The following is a 22,668-nucleotide window of genomic DNA, read 5'->3' on the forward strand; positions in this document are numbered from 1 at the left end:
GGACGTACCAGTGATGTTTCCCTTCAGTTCTTCATCAATGCTTTTGATTGCCTGCATCATGCTGGGGACCCCATTCTGCTGTACCAGCTCCAGTTTATTTAAGGTGTTGTTGTAGATCAGGTTTCGCATCGCTGCTGTGGCACTCCGCTGCACTTCCACAGAATCGTGGTTGAAGAGGTTCACAAGCTTACTGATGGCCTTCAAGCTTTTGGCCTATTGGGAAGGAAATTTCCAAATTTGGTAACTGCAATACTGAGCTCAGTAATTAGAACCCTCTAACTTTGTCAAATTCAGGGCTATTAATACACAAGAATTATGTACTGTACATCACCACTGCCCAGTTTCAATCATATCAGATTAAATCAAATGGAAACGTGCCAAGTTTTATGATACAGTACTGAAGTACCTAGTGCTCTCAGCCTGTTGGAACTTAGCCCCATTTTACAAATGGGGAGCTTTGCTCAGTGAATTGGACTAACACTTCAACAGCAGAATTCCAGCCAGTATGTAGCCAAAACACAGGGAGACCATCTTTCTGGTCTGGTGACAGGTCATCAACTTACATTGACTGTTTCTCTTTCCACAGGTGCTACCTGATCTGCTGAGTATTTCTGTCATTTTCTGTTTTTAGTACAAATTTCCAAGACCTGTAATATTTTATGCTCAAGTATTGTGCGAGACTACCTCCTTCATTTTTGCACAAGGGAAAAGTATACAGCAGACCTAACTCTTCAAGCAAAGGACATTCACACTTTTTTAAAAATGGTTAAAATGCTGACAAGCTAAGCTTCGGCAGTGTCAATTATCAACAATAAACAGTTTGCTAACCCATCCCTGCAATCAAGCACATCACACTGGTGTAGGAAATTCTTTGGTCCTGGATTCTCAAGTGGGAGTGATAGGACTTCCCGCCCTGGTTCTCGGAGCATAGAAAGATTAAAACCAAAGACTCACTCAGGACCAGGTTTCTTTTTAAAATGTTGGCTATGAGGCTAAACTTTGGCTGGGCTCAGGAATTTAGCATACAGAAGTTATTTTTGCCCCTTCCAAGCATGACAACTTACTTGTTTTGGGTTATAATGTGGTCATTACTCCTTTTTAAATGACTATACAGCTACACTATTGTAATTAACTGAGTTTAATAACAACCGTTGTTCCCTTAGTTAATTAAGTTATGAAATAAAGCAGTGCCACATTTGCTTCTGGACATCTCTCAACACACCTTTGGAGGGATATTGTGTGGAAGTCAAAAACAAAATCCAGTTCAAATCACGAGAGGATACGACTGCTACACCCAACAACAATTAGTGCTTTGAATAATGCAAATTATCTCCAGGAGCGTTATCAAAAAATAAATTCAGACACGGAGTCACATGGAAGGCATTCAGAGAGATCCCAAAAACTTGTTCAAAGAGGCTGAGGGAGTGGCTTTAAGGAGGGAAGAGAGGTGTGCGGTTTGGGAAGGGGGGGGGGGGGGGCGCGGGCAGGCTTTGGGGGGGATAAAGCAGAGAATGCCAGGAGCTTAAGGTCTTGGCAGCTGATGGCATGGCTTATTATGAAGCAATCAAAATCAGCAATGTTCCAGAACTGGAGGAGCACGGATATTTTGGAGGACCTGCAGAAGTACGAATGAATGAGACCACTGGAGTGATTTGAAAACAAGGATGCGAGTGTAAAGGTTAGGGGACGGGATCCTCCGTTTGCAGATGCCAGAATCGCAAAACGCAATTGGGCAGAGAATAGGTACAGACACCAAAATCGCGGCAGGCACCGATTTGACGCCAAATCACAATTCTCCATCACATCCATAGCAGCATCAATGCGATCCAGAATGCAGGTACAGTGAACGCCGTCAGCATATTAGTGGGCCTGATCATTATTCTCCAGGACCCCCGCGATTCTCCTCCTCCGTTGGGCTGAGCTCCAGACGCGGTTCACTTGTGCTTTTAAAAATCGTGAAACCAAAATAATGACCGATGAAGGAAAGAGAAAGAGAGAGAGAGAGAGAGAGAGAGAGAGAAGGAAGTAGGACACAGAGAGGCCGACTGTGGGCTGCCGGCCTGGACACTGGCTGGAGTTGTGGGGTGGGGTGTGACGGGGGAACAATCCGTGTGGCAGGGGTGACTGCCAATGGGACTGGGGCAGTGCCCAGGCACGGACCGTCATTACCACAGCCATCTTGCTGCTCAACTTGGCCCCTGGTTCTGCAGCGACACTAACATATGGGGGCCCTTACCCCTGTAGCCTACTCTCCAGTCACCCCACCCACCCGGCTGCCACCCACCGGCAGCCCATCCTGTCAACGCCCATCTTAGTCACGGGGGCCAGGCAAGGGCAGTGCCAGCCGATAGTATCTCTGGCATCAGGGATGGACGCCAGGGCCAAGGCCCCCATGGTGCTGGCCACCGTCGGGGCCAGAGGGCAGGGGGAGAGACATGCGGGGGCAGAGCCCGCAATGCCAACCGGGAACACCAGGTAGCCATTGGTTGGGCACAGGTATGCACCATGATAACAAATCGGCCTTTCACCCCCTGCAGTCAATACATTGGAATACAACCAGCGATTGTGGCCTCCCTGCTAGATGCTGCAATCCTGTGGGATGCCCTGCAGTTGTACGAGCGGGGGCTGCTCGTGGAGAAGGAAGAAGCTGCAGCACTGGAGTGTGCCGCAGGAGGGACAGGTGGCAGCCGCCAGGATAGGGAGCAAGCCACCCAACAGGCTGAGGAGGAGGAGATGCCGCATGAGGCCTTGTGTACCGGCATTACCTATCACGCATGCGATTCTCCCGCCTCCCCCGAAACCAGCGGCACGTGAATCATGCCAGGCCGGTCAGAGAATCGCCACAAACAGCGAGCAGCGATTCTCCAGCCCAGATGGGCAGAGCGGACGCACGTAAACGGCCTAGTCCACACCTGGTCGCAGCCGGCAGGTACTCGTCGTGAAGGCTTTGGGTGCGGCCTGTGGGAGTGGGGGGTCTACGTTCATGGGGGGCGGGGGGCTCCGGAGTGGCCTGGTACACGATCGGGACCAACTGATCGGCGGGCCGGCCACTCAGTCGGCGGGCCTCCTTTCTTCTGCTGGAGAGCCTGGATCCATCCGCCATGTTTGTGCGGGGCGGCCTGGGGGAGGACGGCCACCGCGCATGCGCTAGTTGGCATCAGCTTCAGCTGAGGCCCCGCCCCCGTAAATCGCACAACGCCCCTGCTAGCCCCATGGAGGGGGAGAATAGGGATCTGGGAATAGACGCTGACGGAGTAAAACACTCCGGTTTTTACTCCGGTGTCGGCACTTAAGACTCCCATTGGGAGAATCCCGCCCCACGTGTCCAGTTCCGGTCACCTCATTATAGGAAGGATGTGGATGCTTTGGAGAGGGTACAGAGGAGATTTATCAGGATGCTGCCTGGACTGGAGGGCATGTCTTATGAAAAAAGGGTGAGGGAGCTAGGGCTTTTCTCACTGGAGCGAAGAAGGAAGAGAGGTGACTTGATAGAGGCGTACAAGGTGATGAGAGGTATGGATAGAGTGGATAGCCGGAGACTTTTCCGCATGGTGGAAATGTCTGTCACGAGGGGACATAATTTTAAGGTGATTGGAGGAAGGTATAGGGGAGATGTCAGGGTAGGTTCTTTACACAGAGTGGTGGGTGCGTGGAATGCACTGCCAGCAGAGGTGGTGGAGTCAGAGTCATTAGGAATATTTAAACGACTCTTAGACAGGCACGTGGACAGCAGTAAATTGAAGGGGTGCAGGTTAGGTTGATCTTAGATTAGGGTTCCATCGAACCCTGCCATGGCGGTGATGCGGAAGGTCAGGTGGAGGGAGCACGGACCACCCACAGGTGTCAACGTGTTCAATGTGAATGAATATTTACAGATTTGTGTTCAAGGCAATCCCTTGAGGCTCCCATGCCAACTGGCATTGCCAGAACTGGAGGCCCACTCTGGTCTCAATCAAGGTCTGCGCACTGATGGCTATAGAGCACAGAGAGTGGATCATCTGCCTCTGGGACTGGGCCACTTACTGTGTCTGCGCCATGTCGGCCAGTTCCAACCCATGGCCCGCTGTGACTGGCCCACACACAGAGCACAGCTGTAATTTCCAGCTGGCTCTGGACATGTCTGTGAGGTGACAACCTTGTCCTGGGCCTCAGCCAGCACCTGCACAGAATGCCCCGGGCCTTGGAAATGCTGATCCATGGCTGAAGCAGCCCCCCCCCCACCCCCGATGCCTCCACCACCGTGGACACCACATGTGTGGTGTTGGCCTGGGTGGCATGCATTGCCAGCACCACCTCCTGCTCCTGCACGTGGTTGGACTCATTCCTCCCAACTACACCTGCAGGTGCTGGATGCTCATCGACAACCCTTCATGTAGACCCTGGCTCTGTGACCGCTTCTCCATGATTGATGGGGCGGTTTGTTCCAGAAGCTCGAGACCTGTCTGGATGGCAGCTAGTTCCTCGGGTTGGTCTGCCCTCCGACCGTCCGCCCCCTCGGATTTTCCTACTTCCACCTGCTGTACCGGATCAGCTGTGTGGTGAGTCCACTGTGATAGCGTCCCAGGAGCCTCTTCACAAACATGCCCAACCAAGGTGGGTGTCTCTGGGATAGTGGAGGGTATTGGACACAGCTGTGATGGACAATCACTGTCATCATCCGACCCGAGTGTCAGGCAGAGGGCTGGTGCCTGAGCTGCTTTCAGCGTTGGGCCCGACTTATGTGGGAGTTCCAGCTGTGGCACAGGCTAGGGGCAGGGGACACCTGATGGACCCACACCATCCCCAGTAGACACAAGACAAGATGCATGTTTAGACCCCGGGTTGGGGTTGAAGGCGAGTGTTGGCACACGTATCATGGGAACCGCAACTAAGCGGGGGTCTAATTTCCTCGCCAGAGCTCCACCTCAGCGACCTCCCATTCTCTGGGCTGCCAACCCTCCAGGACCCTCTGTTCGCCCACGGTGAGGGACCACAGATCCTGGGATACCCCACCTCTCTTCTCCTGCTCCCCGTGGTTGTGCACGGCCTTCTCCTGGGGCGGGGAACAGAAAACAGCAGTGTTAGGCAGTCTGACTTATGCAGCCCAGGAGGTGGGTAGCTGGTGGCCTCAGTGGCCAAGGCACCCGGCCATGGTGCCCAGCATGGGTGCAGGCATGTGGGGTAGGGTGAGGCCGCCCTCTGGTTTGGGGGAAGGGGTCAGATCAGGAGTGTGTGGGAAGGGGATTGGTGCCCAGGGCGCAATGCTGCCTACACACCCTGGCTGCCCCGAGGAGGTCCTGCAGTTTCATCCGGCACTCTGGTCAGTCCGGACGATGTTGCTGGTGGCACTGACTGCCTTTGCCACCTGCACCCAGGTGAGCGGCGGCAGCTGGTTGCCTCCTTCCCGAGGATTCAGGGTAATCCTCCTCTCCTCCACCACGTCCAGGAGGGTTGCCAACTCAAATGCCAGTGAGTCTTGGGGCCGCTCGTCTGGCTGCCATCTTGTTGGCTGGGATAGTGTGTGTGGGGAGCGAAGTGTGTATATACACGGCTGAAACTTATCAGCCGTGAAACCGGCGAATCCCATATTGTTTCTCATTGGAATCGATTATGTTCCGCGTGGTGCCGGTGCTAGCCCCTTAACAGTAGAGGAATCAGTCCAGTTTTACTGTCGTGGAAGTCCACGGATTCTGCGTCGGCAACAACACTTAGTCTCATAAATGGAGAATCCTGCCCAGGCTTTCGCTGATCGGGGATCCAATGCAGGCCAGCAAGTATTGGGGTGTGGTTAAACAGAACTGGATTGCAAGTTAAGACATAGACATGAGTTTGGATGGTTTCAAGTGTATTGTGGGTAAAAGCAAATGCATGGGGGGGGGGGGGGGGGGGGCTGGCATGGAGTGTATTGGAATATTCAAGCCGAGGGGGTAACAAAAGCAGGAGTGAGGGATTCAGCAGAGGATGAGCTGAGACAGGAGCAGAGCCAGGATGTATCATAGAGGTGGAAATGGCTGCAGTGACGGTGTGGATGCTTAATCTGAAATTCATTCCAAGCTCAAACATAACAGTTGCCGGGAAGAGGGAAAGAGTTATGATCAGGGGATTGGAATTTGGGCAGCACGGTGGCGCAGGGGTTAGCAATACTGCATCATGGCACTGAGCTACCAGGTTCGCTCCCGGCACTGGGTCACTGTCCGTGTGTAGTTTGCACATTCTCCCCGTGTCTGCGTGGCTTTCGCCCCCCACAACCCAAAGATGTTCAGGGTAGGTGGATTAGCCATGCTAAACTGCTCCTTAATTGGAAAAAATTAATTGGGTACTCTAAATTTATTTTAAAAAAGGAATGGAGTTTGTGGCGGGGTCCAAAGACAGGGGCCGGGATTCTCCGTTTTGGGGAGCAAGTCCCCCACGCCTGCCAGAAAACAGACTTTCGAAGGAAAAGTCTGGAATGATTCTCCATTTTCCAGGGGGCTAGCAGAACCCCGGCGTGTGTCCCACAGCTCTGGCTGCTGGTGGGGCTCTGCTGTCCAGACTGCGCGTCTGCGCATGTGCAGGGCAGCCGGGCATGTGCAGGGCTGCTGCAAGCGAGTCGGCACATGCGCGTGGCGGCCAACCTCGGCGCAGGTGCCGCCGATATGGCGGAGTAAGGTAGGTACCCCCAGATCGCCTGGCCACCGCTAAGGCCTGGCCACCGCTAAGGCCCCCCCCCCCACAGGGTCAGATTCCCCTTGCCCCCCACCAGGACTGCCACTATGGCCACGGGTCCCAGTTCCCACCAGATGTAAACCACGCCAGCGGGAGTTCGGCCGGTCGACCCCGGAGAATCGCCGCGGGAGCCTCTTTCAGTGGCCCCCGACCAGTGCCGCATCGACCCCACGCACGCGACTGGCGGGTCAGCGGAGAATCACAGAAGTGCCGTCGCGCTGACCGCGGAAGTGCTGTCATGTCCGATTTCCGGCATGGAGGGTCGGAGAATCCCACCCAGGGCCTTTGGTCTTCCCAAAATTTAGTTGTAGAAGTAACATCTGGGTCATACTATCTTATCAGTGAATATTGAATAGTGTAGGCAAACCTCTAAACACAAAGCCCCTGACTACTTATAGTGGTACACTGTTACATGCAAGAGAATATCCAGCAGAACTTGGAATTTAATACAAATGCATAGTATATCAGGATAATTAGTGAAATTAAGTCAAGGAAAATTCTGGAATGATTTCTATCTATTCTGCCTCTCCCACCCACCCTTCCATTTTCCCAATTCTCTTACATGCTTTTTAGCATCTGCATCATGGTAGCATTTATGTTGAATGTATCCAGCTCCAACCACTTGATTATTAGCATCAAAGCTGCTCAGGAGATTGACGGCTGTCGGCAGGTCCAACTCTTCATTCCTGGAGAAAGCAGTATCAAGAGTTTAGGTTCATGAAATATCATGTGTTCATCCACCACTTCACCCCTCTTCCCCCCCCCCCCCCCCCCCCCATGTCCATACCCCCACCACCCACCTCTGCATTTTCCAACCAGGAATGCTGGTCTTCATCCTGGCCACCGCAGCCCTGCGGGATGCACTTAAGCTACTCGAGCTAGAGCTGTTTGAGGAGGACCCAGCAGCAGAGCCTGCCTCAGAGGAACAGGAGGCAGGAAGCAATCAGTGGGGATGGAAAGCCAGCCGCCCAACAGGCTGGGGGAGGGTAATGGGAAGGAGGTGCCACACGAGGCCTTGTGTGTACCGGCAGCGCCCGTCAGTAGAGGACCTTCCGGACCAGGCATGCCGAAGATTCCTAATGAGCAGGTAGACAGTGCAATATTTCTGTCAGATCATGGTGCATCTGGCACCATGGGGGTATGGGAGAGGACACCCTCTCCTGGTAGCTGTCAAGGTGATGATTGCCCTGAACCTTTACGCCATGGGGTCCTTCTGGTTCCTGGGGCAGCCAGGGCTGGATGGGCTCAGCTGCTGCAGGAGTCACCGGCATAGGCCCCATCACCACCTCCTCCCTCAGGGTGCCCGATGACACCTAAGCTACTCCTTGGGATAAGAGGGCGAGCAGAGCTAACCCCTGAGGCTCCCCCACCACCTGGAGCTGCCAGTTCCTCAGGCCCGCTCCTATCTCGACCAGGGTGTCATTGCTCACGTCCATGGAGCACAAGGAGTGGACAACCTATCTCGGGGACTGTGCCTCATCACCCAGTGACTTGGTCACCTCCCTCTGTGACTGGCTCAGCACGACCAGCACCTGTGAAATGCCAATGATGCCCTCAGCCATGGCTCCGATCTACCTCTAGTTAGGGGATACCGATGTGTGGGATAGGGGTTAGCGACAGGTGCACGGTGCTGCCTGCTCACCCTGGCCAACCTGAGACAGTTGTGCAGTTTCTTGTGGCACTGCTGTCCTGTCCTGGCGGTGGGGCCCACGGTGCTAATAACCTCTGCTACCCGTGGTGTATAGCTGTGGCTGGCAACCTCCTTCCCATCTCAGGGTACAGGGTAACTTGCCGCTCTTCCATGGCATCTAGCAGGGTCTCTAGCTCAACATCCACAAACCGGGGTGCCACTGATCATGCCATCATCTAGTTGGCTGTGATGAGCGTGTGTGAGGAGCCAAGTGCTAATATGCGGCTGAAGCTTGTCTACCTCTCGAGTGTCAATCCTGACCCTAGTGAATCCAACACCATTTTTCATTGGAATTGCTCATGTTCCACGTGGCGCTGATGTTAGCCCATTAACGGTTGTCGAATTGCTCTGGGAGTGGAGCCAATTTTGCTATTGTAGAGGTCTACCAATTCTATCCTGGTGTCAGCACTTAGTCTCTGAAATGGAGAATCCCACCCCATAGGCTAGATTTGGTGAAGCTGTGCTCAAAGGCTAGATTTGGTGAAGCTGTGCTCAAAGAATGCAGAGTGTGAACATCTTTGCTTGGGCATCTTTGCTTCTTGATAGGATTTTGGCTCATTAGAAAAGTTAATGGACGGGAAAATTCTGCAAGATGCATCGATTGTCCATAGTCCCAAAATGGGCTCTCGGCGAGCGCCACACCTGGAGCTAGATTAATTAATTCCTCTCTGCATAGTCACATAAAAGTGTGCTTGCTATCAAGGAACAGGAGCAGACACTGTCCTTTCATAGACTAGAGGCACCGTGGCTGATTGCAGGTATCCAAGATCTCCCTAAACAGAACATTTAACTGATCATAGACCATCATCTGAAGCCAGGACAGGATTCTGTACATCAGTGCAATGAAGTAAGTTATCTCACTAACATTCAGTTCGAGAGAGTAAAATGGCTTCTCTACATCGTGCTAAAAATGGCATTACTGTAACAGAGATTGGGTTAGCAAATGGATAGCATCACAACATGGCAGATTTTGGAAACAAAGGGGAAAAGAGGGCATCTCTCTTTACCTGGCAAATAAATTCCTCAAGAATACTGAATAGATTGAATGACATAGCATGATGTTACATCCCATGCCTTCCTCCCTTTCCCTTCACCCTGCTTCCTCTGGTCGGTTGTTGAGCCAGGCTCTTTGCAACAACTTGGATATTTTGGTTGTAAAGAACCATGGATTTGTTCCAGTTCTTGAGAGACGGCAAATAATGTAGAAAGCAAAACTGCTCAGTTTATTACCCAGCATCTTGAAAAGGATCTACGAAGGATTATGCAAAAAAAAAAAGGGTGGGATCCGGTCCTCCAACTGCTTGTTGTTTGGCGGCACACCCTTGCCAGCATTGGGATTGTCTGTTCTCAACAGCTGCCAATGGGATACCCGCAAGCACGGGTACACTGCCTTATTCTGAGCTATATTCAAAATGGGAAATATACTTTGTTTCAGTTCTCATTTTGAAAACAATCAGTAATAAATGAAATCACAGAATGATAGTTTTACAGGGGCTAATGGTACATTTTAGGTGGGGGCAGCATTAAATGTTAAACAAGGAAGTTCTTTTTAAAGACTGACTTCTCTTTAAAGAACTAAATTTCACCAAAATGCCACGCAAAATGCACGCTTCATAATAAATGAAAAGTAGCTTTAGAATATCTGGGAGAATTCACAGTAATAGATTCCCCATTCCACAGTCCTGAACTTGCAAATGACATACCTACTGAACCAACCAGAAATTGGGTCATATGAAATATCATGGGCTCGAAACATTAAACTATTGACGTGCTGAGTATTGCCAGCATTTTGTATTTATTTCAACTGCAAGCCAATAGGAAAGAAAGATTTAAAAATGCCCCATTCATGTCTTTCACCACCAACAGTAAATCGACCAGCTTAGTAATACAGGTGCAGTGTCTCAAATCCAGCTATCTGAAAACTGGACATATTTTTTTTAAACAAGCTGCTATGCATCAGCTTCAATTGTTATGAAGTAAGTAAAATAATTTACTGGAACATTTCACCTAGGTGATGTAATTATGCGATAGTGTGCTGCCCCTCTTATCAGCTTATCACACTGGTTGCTTCCCATGCTTAGAGTGGCCTGAGGAGCCCCATACCTCACCCAACCTGGCTTCACGCGCATGGCTGCACTTTGAATCCAGCACAGCCCAAGAGTCAGCCTCATTTAACATTTTTGCAAACATTATTTCTTCACAGTTTTACATTTTTTCCCCCCAAACTTATTCACTGGATTTCACATGTCTCCAACTGATTGAATTAAGGTTCTGATTTTTTTTTCTATTGAAAGCTTGCAAGATCCGAAGTCTGCCAGGGACTTGGTCCTATGCTTGCTGGTTTTGTGACACTGTACCTGTACACGCCCACTCACAAGATCAATTTCAGACTTACTGTGCCATTGCGAACATGTCAAGCGGCATTGTTTGCAAATTTTGCGCTTGCAGGTTTTCCAATTCTTGGACGCCAGCATCTACTTTGCCCAAGCTGCGAAGGGATGCAGTGCGTTGCATTGTCACCATGTCAGATGCTGAGCGGGAACCTGAAGACATTCTTTCTCGAGCTGCTTTACTGGTTTGCAGGACTCTCTGCAGTGTGCGCTGGGCTGGGGGTCTGATTGTTCGACGGACAGGCGTCTCTTCCATCCCTTCCGCTTCAAAACCAGTCATGCTCATTGAGCCACTTACTGACCGTGGTAGGCTTTTCACAGAGCCACCAATGTTCATGTTACTCAATCGCTTGCTTGGAGGTTGACTCATCACGTAGCTCGTCGTGTAGTTGCTGCTATAGTCATTACCCCCAGAAGATAAATAGCCATTATCAACCTGATCCAAAGTTAAACTCATCTCACCATCATCTGCTCTTTGGTACATGGCTTGTCCATTCGTTTGTCTTCCAGACCAAGACTTTTTCCTCAAGTTCTGAGTATGTTTCCCAGGCAATTGCATTGAGCTTATGGACAGGTTATCAATGTCAAGCGGATCCAGCTGTGCTTGGTTGACATATCTGTAACTTGTAGACTGATGATAAGACCTTGGTCTGGAGGCAGTCTGGTGAATGAAAGCAGGCCTGTAGTGAGTGTTACTCTCCTCTCTTGATTTGCTGTATTGATTTGCTGCAGTTGTGCCTTTAAAGGCAAAATCTCCCACAGCCGAGCGAGATGACCAGTTTTGACTGCTCGCCTGTTTGTACCCAGGTGGCTGGATAGTCTGAGGGAAAAACAATACTCTGAAACACCTCTTATTAAGCAAAGCACAACAAAATCAGAGGAATAAAATTCAATTATCAAGTGCATAATTGTTTGATGATTAAGTCACTTCCCCACTCCACACCCCTCTAAGGTACTAACTTTGTGTTGGGCTTTGATTTTACAGTTGTTGGCAGCTCTGCAGTATCTTGTCCAGGAGGCGATTCCTCATGGGTAAGCACAGACCATGAAGGTTGGCAGGCTGTTTGACTGTGGTGGACTTTGTGGTGCAGCTTTGCCCTGTTCTCAACCAATTGCCATATTCAACTAATAGCCAAAAAATTGAAAGGGTGGGTCCTATGACGTAACGCTGATGGGGCAGCCTCAACCAGCATCTTAGTTTTAAAAAGATAAGGGTATCAATCGAACAATAGAAACCACCCCCCCCCCACACACACGACACAACAGACCCCTCCCCCGATGCTGCCCAGCCAGTGCCAGTGGGCAATGCCCAGGCATGACCCTTTTTCCCTTCAGCAACGCAATCAGCTGAACTCCTGTGGTGTGTTATGCTCACCAGGCGCACACTATGGGGAGGTCTGTCATAATTCGCGCTGACATCAATGGATTATGTAACGGGTGGGGGGGGGGGATTATCAGGCATAGGTGTCTGACAATTTGATGTAAAATTTATTGTAATGAGCTTCCTGACGTTGAACATCGGGATTTCCATTATCTCACTGGTTGGGGAAAAAAAAGAATTCAATGAGAAATCCCACCAATGTAAAACTGGGACTGACGATTTGGGCCCTGTGCCCAGGATGCCATTCATGCCCACTGCAAATGAGAGCATAAAATTCTGGCCAGGCACCTCTGCCCATCAAATCTACACCAATTAATTTTGTACAGACCATTGAGTGTAATCCCACTCATCTGCTAATCCTCCACCTCCTTTAATAATTCTCTCTTCCAAAAATTGATTTAATTTACTTTTATTAAAAACAATAGCTCGTCGCAAGATATTTGAATGTTAGAAATTTTTCAAATCTCCTGTCCGAAATGCATGAGAAATGATTTGTCGCAAATTGATCACATTTGCCAACCAGCGAGATCAATTTCTCATTAATCTACCAGATTAAACTTTAACTTTCCCAGATTTAGTGAAGAAGAGTTCTTTCCAATGTCTCTTCAGAATTGTGAACTTCCATCCCTGGTTTAAAAACAAAATCGTGAATTTGCACTACACTTCCCCCATTGCTTTTGTATCCTTCCTATGTTAGATGGAAAAGACCACATACCATAGTACTGATCCCCAGAACTGTATCTTCTGTCAAAAAGCAGCGTTTACAGGGAGACTTGACTAGCAACCTTTGTAGGAGGTTTGTTACCCAAGCCCATGATTTCCCAATCCATGAAGATTGCTCCTTGCTACAAGTTACCAATTAAGGAACAGGACTAAGTCATTCAGTTCCTTGAGCCCATTCAGTTCCTCGAGCCCATTCCACCTTTTAATTAGATCATGATTGATCTGCATTGAAAAGTCCAGTCTATTCAGGGAAATAAGTATTCCAACTGGAGCCTACCATCTGAAGCAGTGGGAGCTTTGGCCTTTTCTTCCTCATGGGTGCTGAGGCCAACTACAATGACCCAGTTGCTCTGTTGGCTGGAATCAGCTTACTCAACATGGACCAAATCAAGGGATCTTCAGCAGCAGTGCCTACACATTAAAATGGCCACTTCATTGTCAAACATTCATGGCCTGATTAGGAAAGTCATCAAGACAACTAGGTCAACTGCACAGTCACATTAACAACTTTTGAAAACCGGCATGTGTACAGATCTCGTCCCTGGTGGCTCTGGTGTTTTGGGATCCACCCTAAAATGTGAATGAGGCAAGCCCAATGCATGAAGAATGCCTTTTCTCAGCCCAAAGCTGCACAATTCAAATAACTGAATAGTTCAACATCATTCATGCACAAGAATTTCAAATTATGTGTAAATGTGCTGTATGCAGACAATTTGCATTGTGCGTACATGCTGTAATCCCTGAAGGGACAGCAGTTTCTAAATGTTTGATAGGCAGTGTTTAGAACCTGTCACTCCAGACAGTGTTTAGAACCTATCACTCCATGGCTCTTGTTTTTACAGACAACATAATATTTTCAGCTGCACGAAGTTAAATTCCACCCTGAGAAAACTATAGCTCCTGCTCTCCCCTCTCGCTCTCTCTCCACCCTCCCCGCTCCCCTCCCCACTAAGGAATGTGGAGACCAACTCGTGACTCCATTGCAATCCTGGTTGAGTTTGAGCTGCCAGGCTGCTCACGAAAGCACGGGCATGGTTGGCAGAAAGTAAACATCTCAAGTTATTACAACACAGAAGATCATATATACTCACCAAGTACTTTTTATCTGTTATAAAAGCTTGAGACTTGGAGCTGAAGTTTGGCATGGTAGATGTTGGATATCTCATCATTCCTAAAGATTGGGTTGCAATATAAAAAGGCAAAAAATTCATTTGAATCACGTTAAAAAAAATTCCTTGCCAATTTCTTACCCCTTGCCCGAGTGTGCTTACTCTGCCACGTGTTATTATAATTACCTGGGAAGGCCTTTGACACCTTGCTGAAGTAACTATCCTTCAGCAAAGAGACTAGACATTGCTGCCAATAATCTTAGTGACGGTCCCACTCTCACATCATACCTTCTGGCAGAAATTATCTAAACAGCTGTTCACTCCGGGGTTGCCGCAGATCATCCGCAAATTCATGACAATAAAAGCGAACTACTGCAGGTGCTGGAGATCAGTGATAAAAACAGAAAATGCTGGAAAAACTCAGCTCCAAAGCAGTCATATTGGACTCAAAATGTTAGCCTGGTTGTGACAGCAGGATTGAATTTTGGCGATACCAGGCAATCCCTGCGGCAGGCTGGCTAGAATATCCCATCCAACTCCATCTTCCCTCTCCAGAGATGCTGTCAGAACTGCTAAATTTTCCAGCGCATTCTGTTTGTATATCTGTAAATGTATGATGGGGGAGCAGGAAAGCCTTGTGGAACTTCAATGTTTGAACATCAATGGGCCATTCTATAATGAGCATCATAGACTTCGACACAGCTTGCCAGACAGACCTCGCCAGACAGGCCTCCATGGATACACCTGCTTCTTGACAGTAAGAGTCTGATGGTGTTCACACCCGTCAACATGCCTTGCAACAGGAATCTCAGACCGGCAATTAGAAGCAGGAACGCACACTGATTTTCTCATCAGCCCAGGGTGGTGCACCTGACTAATATTAGCTATTCCAGCACAGAGCCGAGTCCCAAATCAGGGATTCGCTTGTCTGTTGGGGCAGCAGGGTAGCATGGTGGTTAGCATAAATGCTTCACAGCTCCAGGGTCCCAGGTTCGATTCCCAGCTGGGTCACTGTCTGTGTGGAGTCTGCACGTCCTCCCCCTGTGTGCGTGGGTTTCCTCCGGGTGCTCCGGTTTCCTCCCACAGTCCAAAGATGTGCGGGTTAGGTGGATTGGCCATGCTAAATTGCCCGTAGTGTCCTAATAAAAGTAAGGTTAAGGGGGGGGGGGTTGTTGGGTTACGGGTATAGGGTGGATACGTGGGTTTGAGTAGGGTGATCATGGCTCGGCACAACATTGAGGGCCGAAGGGCCTGTTCTGTGCTGTACTGTTCTATGTTCTATGTTCTATGTATGTCTCAGTGTTACACTGGGGGGTCCCTCAAGCACCACCTCGTGAGGTTTCAAAAACATTTGCTGCTTAGTCAACTATTCCTCATTGCCACCAAAGCGCAAAACAAAACTTACAATTAATTATTAACCATTTAAAGAATTCCATAGCATTCAATGTCAAACTAGCACATATAGAAAAATTAAGTCCAAGGAAGCGATCGGCAGTCTTCATTAAGTATGGGCATCTAGTTATGGTTCCGTAATTACAAAAAGATGGAGAAATATTATAAATGATTTAAAGGACAACATAAATCATTGTACTGGCAGGTGGACAAAGGCCGAAGAAATACCTAAAAAAAGATTTGGCTAGAATCTTCCATTCTAGAGTCTAGGTTTCGTGGCAGGAGCAGAACTGGGAATGACTTTCACAGGGCATTATTTAATGGGGTCAAAAGTCTTGGCACTATATTTAAAGGGCACTCGGACAGCTTACACTGCCCCTCCCCGGACAGCCCACGCTGTCCCTTCTACTTTTGTCCAGCCACTATTCACTCTTCCCCATTAACCCTTTCTTGCAACTTGCACTGTCACCACTCAGTCTGAAGCTTAGGCTGGAATTTACAGATGCACCCCAAAGAGGGCAAAGCAGTGGCAACGCACCAGTTAATCACGCAAAATGTCTACATTGCCAAGTGCACGACACTTATAGGCAGCCATGAATGTGAGCGTTGGAATTTCCTCGCTGACGGGGAACAACTTAATTCTGGTGAGCTGGGCTTTGAATGAGCATGCATTGTTTGTTTATAAGTTTGAGCCTACTTTAAAGTCCCGGGAGCATAATTGCTCACATTTACCCCATCGTCTGGAAACTGATTTCTGGCCTCATAACAAATGAAGTTCCTCCACGAGCTTAGCTTCCTTTTGCTGGTGGACCAGAAGATTCTGCCCAAAGCATTATAGCTGACTGCTCACAATGTAGTATCATTCTGAAGTATTTTATTTCTAATTATGTTGAATATTCATAACAATTAACACAAACACAACACCCAGTCACATGATGTTGGTAAGTCAATTTTATCAAAAATCCATTTGGCTTCTAGGCTATTATGCTTTAAAAATAATTTGCTAGTTAAGATCAGTAACATTTGAACAAATAAAACTAGTATGCTACTTGCCTAAACAGCAAGTCTTACGAAGTGCCAATTATGATTCCAAGAACTATCTGGTAGCACAGTGGTTAGCAATGTTGCTTCACAGCGCCAGGGTCCCAGGTTAGATTCCTGCTTGGGTCACTATCGGTACAGAGTCTGCACATTCTCCCTGTGTCTGCGTGGATTTCCTCCGGGTGCTACGGTTTCCTTCCACAAGTCCCGAAAGACGTGCTGTTAGGTAATTTGGATATTCTTAATTCTCCCTCTTGTGTACCCGAGCAGGTGCTGGAATGTGGCGACTAGGGGCGTTTCACAGTAACTTCATTGCACTGTTAAATGTAAGTCTACTTGTGACAATAAAGATTATTTTTTAAAAAGCAAGTCTAGTGAAGTGCCACGTTTTTTTTTCCAATTAAAGGGGCAATTTTAGCCTGGCCAAGACACCTACCCTGCACTTTGGACTGTCGGTGAGACCCACACGGACAGGGGGACAATGTGTAAACTCCATGTGGACAGTGACCCGGAGCTGGGAGCGAACCAGACTCCTTGGTACAGTGAGGCAGCTGTGCTAACCACTGTGCCACCGTGCCACCCACAAAGTGCCAAGTATGATTCCAAGAACTATCTGAAGCAAAACCAAAAGAGTAAGGAAACAAGTTGTACTGAGGAAGGGGAATACAAGGAGATTTATATAGCCTGAAAGAATACTCAATAGGGGAACCGGTATTTATTTTATGGCAATGGGTTATTTAATTGCATGATTATGCTTGGTAATGACCCCTGTTGAGTTCAAATGAAAATAATTGTTGTAGGAGTAACAAGCGTAAAATTATTGCTGATTTTCCACAAGTTGACCTCATCTACTCACGCAAGACATGTTGCTTTGTGAATTTGACCCCTCTAAATGGAGTTCAGCATTAGAAATTTTAAACATAAGTTATATTAAGGTGTGACCATGCAATCCCAAAAGATTAAGCTAGATAAATAAAAAGACATTATAGATAATGTCACGCTTAGCTTTTCAAAGCAAGCAGGTTTCTGGAGAAGGGCAAGTAACAACAGTTTATATGTACCCCAAAATGTGCTAGAATTGGAAGAGGAGAGGATCGAGTTAAACATAGCAAGGATTTGAGGAGAAAAAGGGTATATAACCTAGTATACTGCACCCAAAGGTGGAAAATAGGGGCCAGGGAGAATCATCTTTGACAGAGTCACTCTCAGACTCCAAACCTTAGCTCAGTTCTCCCTCCACAGATTGCCCAGCATTTCCTGTTTTGGTTTCAGATTCCAGCAGTTATAGAAACATCTCCATATTGTATGGACATCAAAGAGGGAATGGAAGCCAAATTGGATGGATGGATGGATCAAACATTAGTTGACAAGATTTCTTTAATACTGGTGAGATTATAAATATTTCCCCAGATAAAGGAACATTATTGATAGTTGGGACAAATTAGAGATTAAAGAGGTATTGAAGTTGGTAACTCAGAGCGGTTTCCACTGTTATCTCAAAATAACTAATCTTCACACCTCGACTAACTGAATGAAACTGAATAACAGTGCAGAGTTTCAAAATCACAAAATGTATGGCATTAGACAATCCTGAACTCAATGTGAAAAACACTTGTGACCATGGACCTTGCTTCAAAAGTTAATCGGTCACTAATCATGAGTCAAAATACTAGGCCAAGGCAAACATTGTTCTGCTGCTGGTCGAGAATTTATCTTTTGTGTCAAAATGAAAATTCGTAGTTTATTTTAATGTGAAGAAAGTAGATCCTACTCTGTACATCCAATATAAAACAAATGGAGATATGCAAGTTGTATAATGAGAATTGTTTGCCAGTATTTACCAGAAAACTGCATAATGAAAATTACAAGGCTTTTAAAGACAAGATTGTTTTCCTCTTTTTCCTTTCTTGTTCTGTATTTACAGATGCTGGGGGTTGTTTGGGGGAAGAGTAGGATAAAGGGGTTGTTGGTCAGGGAATTGCCATTGTATTGGTTATTGTTGGTGGGTGTATATTTAACGAAAACGTGAAAAAAGGAGAATAAAAATACTTTTTTTTTTAAATAAAAAAAAGACAAGACTTTTAATTTAATGTAGACAATGTGATTGACCTACACAAATGTGCCTTGAACTCCGTTCATTTATACTTCTTAGTGGCTTTTATGTAAACTACTGAATTACGTTACACAGTGAATGCATCAAAAGGCTGACGTACTTGTTGATTTCCATATTAATTCAGAAAAACTTTTTTCCGCATTATATCTAAATGGCTTAAAATCCATAATGAGTTTCAGATGATAACATTAAAAAACAGCAAAATTCAAGAGTAAAAAATATCGTAACTCTATGATGTCGTTGATACAAAATGTAATTTTCAAAGATCCCAATGTTTATCGAAAGATGGTTTAATTTTTTTCAAAAACAGGTTGAGGCCTGTACAGGGCCATTAGTGCTAAAAAAGTAGCAAAAAAGAAGAGAATTTCAGTCAGCTGCATAAACATAACAGTTTGATTACCACAACTTTAATTACCTTAACTATTGATGTGAGATGTTGATCTATTCCATGCATAAGTTGCACCCTGACTAAAATAACTGTCTTCGTGGACTAGAGATTCTCTTCCAGTCCTTTGTTTTCATATATACATCCGAACATGCCTCACACCATTTAAGCACAACTTCAGGGCTAAATAGCTGGCTTTTAAAGCAGACCCAGGCAGGCCAGCAGCATGGTTCAATTCCTGTACCAGCCTCCCCGAACAGCCACCGGGGCTTTTCATAGTAACTTCATTTGAAGCCTACTTGTGACAATAAGCGATTTTCATTTCATTTCATTTCCAGTCAGTACTGAAATTGGGTTTTAGAACATAGAACATACAGTGCAGAAGGAGGCCATTCGGCCCATCAAGTCTGCATCAACCCACTTAAGCCCTCACTTCCACCCTATCCCCCTAACCCAATAACCCCTCCTAATCTTTTTGTTTTGGACACGAAGGGCAATTTAGTATGCCCAATACACCTAACCTGCACATCTCTGGCCTGTGGGAGGAAACCAGAGCACCTGGAGGAAACCCACGCAGACACGGGGAGAACATGCAGACACCGCCCGCACAGACAGTGATCCAGCAGGGAATCGAACCTGGGACCCTGGTGCTCTGAAGTCACATTGCTAACCACTATGCTACCGTGCTGACCAAATTTTAAAATTGTGAACAAAGGCTTTCTCTGGATGAGATAACTTCAGGGTGACCTGTTATTTCCACCATTATGAAGGGGTTTGACAAAGATGGACCAGGCACATGTGACACATATAAATGGCTTTAAGGGGGCAAGTAAAAACATTTCCGAGAGAAAGAACTGAGGGTAAAAATATAGAAAGTGGTATTGATCTACACAAACGTGGACAGGCTTTGGTGTCTTGAATTTCCTTCATTTATATTGTTCTGTGACTTAGATTTTTAAATAACGGTCACTATTGGCAAATCATAACACATAGTTCAGGCGATGTTAAAAAGAAAATGGAATGTCATTGCCATAGGAAATCCAAAATGTACATCACAGAATCTGCAACGTGCTAATATGAGTAAGGCTGCCCAGGAAGGATTCAGAACTCGCGGCGCAACCGGCAATTGACACCCTGGCACGCAAGATGGAATCTGCCCATAATCCTGAACTTTACACAGCAGGACCACACCCAAAAGTTGCCTTCTTATGCTATACATATTATCCACAGTTGCGGGGGTGGAATAGTTCGGTCAGGTTTTCGCGCTCGGTTTCATCAGAAGTAGGAGATTTAACCCACTTTGCCCTCAGAGTTAGAAGGGGATTCCTGCTGAGAGCCATTAGTAGGGACAGATCTACACCGCAAACACACATCGGGAGCATTAAATAGAAAGGAAGAACGCTCCTTTGGACCGGAGCTGATTTAAAGGTGGAAAGGTAGAACAGAGAAACGAATACTTCTTAAAACATCAGCACTCGGGGTGAGGGCGGAGAAAGTTCCCGACACAAGTTGGGGGGGGGGGGGGGCACACAGATAATTTGCGTCGCAGGGTTTTGATTTAAGATAATTTTTACCTCCAGCGAGGGAGCCTCCGTACACCGAGCTGGCCCGGCTGCTGCTGCCGCCGCTGCTCTTGAGCATAGTGCGGACCTGCTCCTGGACCCTCATGTTCTGCTGCTGAGTCCGCTGCTGGTAGCCGTTCCTGTGGTCCAACTCCGTGTCCGAGGGCATGGCCAGGGTGGAGACCGGGGCGTCCGAGGGCAAGGCGGACTTGAGGAAATAATTCTCGTGCGTCACGTTCATCTTTACAATTTACCTTTACAATTACCGGATAAATCTATCTCGCTCTCTCTATTTGTGTGATCAGTCCATGTGTGAGGGGGATTCTGAAGTCGCCCCACCTCAGGATCCACCCGACCACCTCAGTGCTCTGAACTCCTCGGCTGCCCGTCACCTTAAAGCTCGTCGTTGGCGAGGCGGAGGTGGAGGTGACACCAGGAAAGAGGCTGGAGAGTCGCCCCGCCCTGCCCTGCCTTCCAACCCCACCTTCCCTCAGGTGAGTCAGCCTCCTGCCTCCTGGTGGAGACACATCATTCGCCAGTGCGAGTGGGGAGTAAATGTCGCTGCTCTCCTCTTTTGAGAGAGAATTGACTGGTGGTGATTTAACCTGAGGGTCACCACATCTAAGGTGAGGGGGTAAGGTTGAGGAGACAGGGGCCTTCATAGATAACCTGAACTGGTGTACGGGCATTGAACCTGTGGCACTGCTTTCCATGACAAACCAGCCAACTGAGCTAACCGACCCCCCCCCCCCCCCCCCTCCCAGAGTGTATTTTCCAGCATTACATTCTGGCTTTTGCATTCAGGTTTTGGTCTTCTCCGATTGCATTAAGCGACACAAAATTTGGTCAGTCAAATTTCGGGCATAATTTGAGTGCTTGGTTTATTTTTGAGGTTGGGGACAGCAGACTAAAATCACCCTCGCCCCATTCATTTCTACAGCATTGCTTAATTTTATACATTTTTAGTTTCTTTTAAAGCCTTTTTCGTTGCTCCTTTATAATTGTGTCCTTTAAGGGCAGCACGGTGGCCTAGTGGTTAGCACAGCTGCCTCACGGCGCTGAGGTCCCAGGTTCGAATCCCGGCTCTGGGTCACTGTCCGTGTGGAGTTTGCACATTCTCCCCGTGTCTGCGTGGGTTTTGCCCCCACAACCCAAAAAATGTGCAGAGTAGGTGGATTGGCCACGCTAAATTGCCCCTTAATTGGAAAAAATAATTGGGTAATCTAAATTTTTTTTTTAAAGTATTTTTTAAAAAATAAAAAATAAAAATAATTGTGTCCTTTGTAATGGTGTTTCTGAAGAGCTTTTTGAGTGAGGAAGGGAGCATAAGTTCTTCATTTCCATAATTCAAGCATTCCAGCAATAACAGGTTGGCACTTGGAAATCACTGGCATTTAATTACAGTCTGAGCTAGGTACGATCTACCTGTTGCTACAATCAGAGCTGCATTTGTTGTCCTCCCATATTTGAGGGGATTGATAGTGACTTGATCTTGATAATATTTATCTTCCAGCCAATATTAGAACAGATTATTTGACAAAACAACAGTGTTCACACTGCAAATGTACTCAGTTGACTGTAAAGGGCTTTGGGATATTCTGAGATTGTGAAAGCCTCTACAAATACAAGCCTTTATTTTTCTTTGTGATCCCACTCCCTGTGAAGAGGTGTAAAAAAGAGCTAATATTTTACAAAATGAGAGCAGAAAAAAGGACAAAAGGACACAGTGAGTTGGAGAGGTGGGAGTGCAGTGATGAAAAAAGCCTTTGCTTGTTTACCCAAACCGGCAGGCAGGTCAGGTAATGCATCAAGGATTTGGGGGTGGGGGTGGGGGTGACGCAGTGTACCTGACCATAAGTCAGGTGAGAACTGATACAAGAAAGGTCTGAAAAGATACTAAATTAGTATTGGAACCATGAGGAGAGAGGGAAGATTCCAGGTGAATACAATGAAATGAATGAATAAAGTACAACAGTTGCCAGATGAATAGCAAGCGATATGTTGGGGTCACATCTTGAGAAGACCTGTATGTAATGTGGTATGGATGCAGGAGATGAGAACTAGGAAGAGCTCAGTATGGAACTTAGGGGAAAAGTAAGGCTGTCCTGGCCAGTATATAGAAACCAGCAAGATTTCTGATGGAAATAATGAATGGTTGCTGCTGAAACATCTAAATGTATAGATCAGGACTTGGGAAA

The 22,668-nt window shown here is 47.3% G+C and overlaps 1 protein-coding gene across 2 annotated transcripts in view; it reads right to left on the bottom strand.

Moving 5' to 3' along the window:
- LOC119971634 (plakophilin-3-like) overlaps positions 1 to 22,668 on the bottom strand; it is an 82,289-nt gene that overhangs the window by 33,586 nt on the left and 26,035 nt on the right. Inside the window, exons 1-5 of one of the 2 annotated variants that reach the window (XM_038807458.1) lie at positions 20,483 to 20,933; positions 13,960 to 14,039; positions 10,770 to 11,584; positions 7,247 to 7,370; positions 9 to 213 (exon numbers count right to left, since the gene is read on the bottom strand). In XM_038807458.1, coding sequence (XP_038663386.1) covers positions 9 to 213; positions 7,247 to 7,370; positions 10,770 to 11,584; positions 13,960 to 14,039; positions 20,483 to 20,711 — 1,453 coding nt within the window. In that variant the 5' untranslated portion in view covers positions 20,712 to 20,933. Of the gene's footprint in view, positions 1 to 8; positions 214 to 7,246; positions 7,371 to 10,769; positions 11,585 to 13,959; positions 14,040 to 20,482; positions 20,934 to 22,668 lie in introns of those variants that run through there. The other variant, XM_038807459.1, reaches the window with a different exon arrangement.

This window comes from Scyliorhinus canicula, chromosome 9 (genome assembly GCF_902713615.1).
Source record: "Scyliorhinus canicula chromosome 9, sScyCan1.1, whole genome shotgun sequence".
Classification (NCBI taxonomy): Eukaryota; Metazoa; Chordata; class Chondrichthyes; order Carcharhiniformes; family Scyliorhinidae; genus Scyliorhinus; species Scyliorhinus canicula.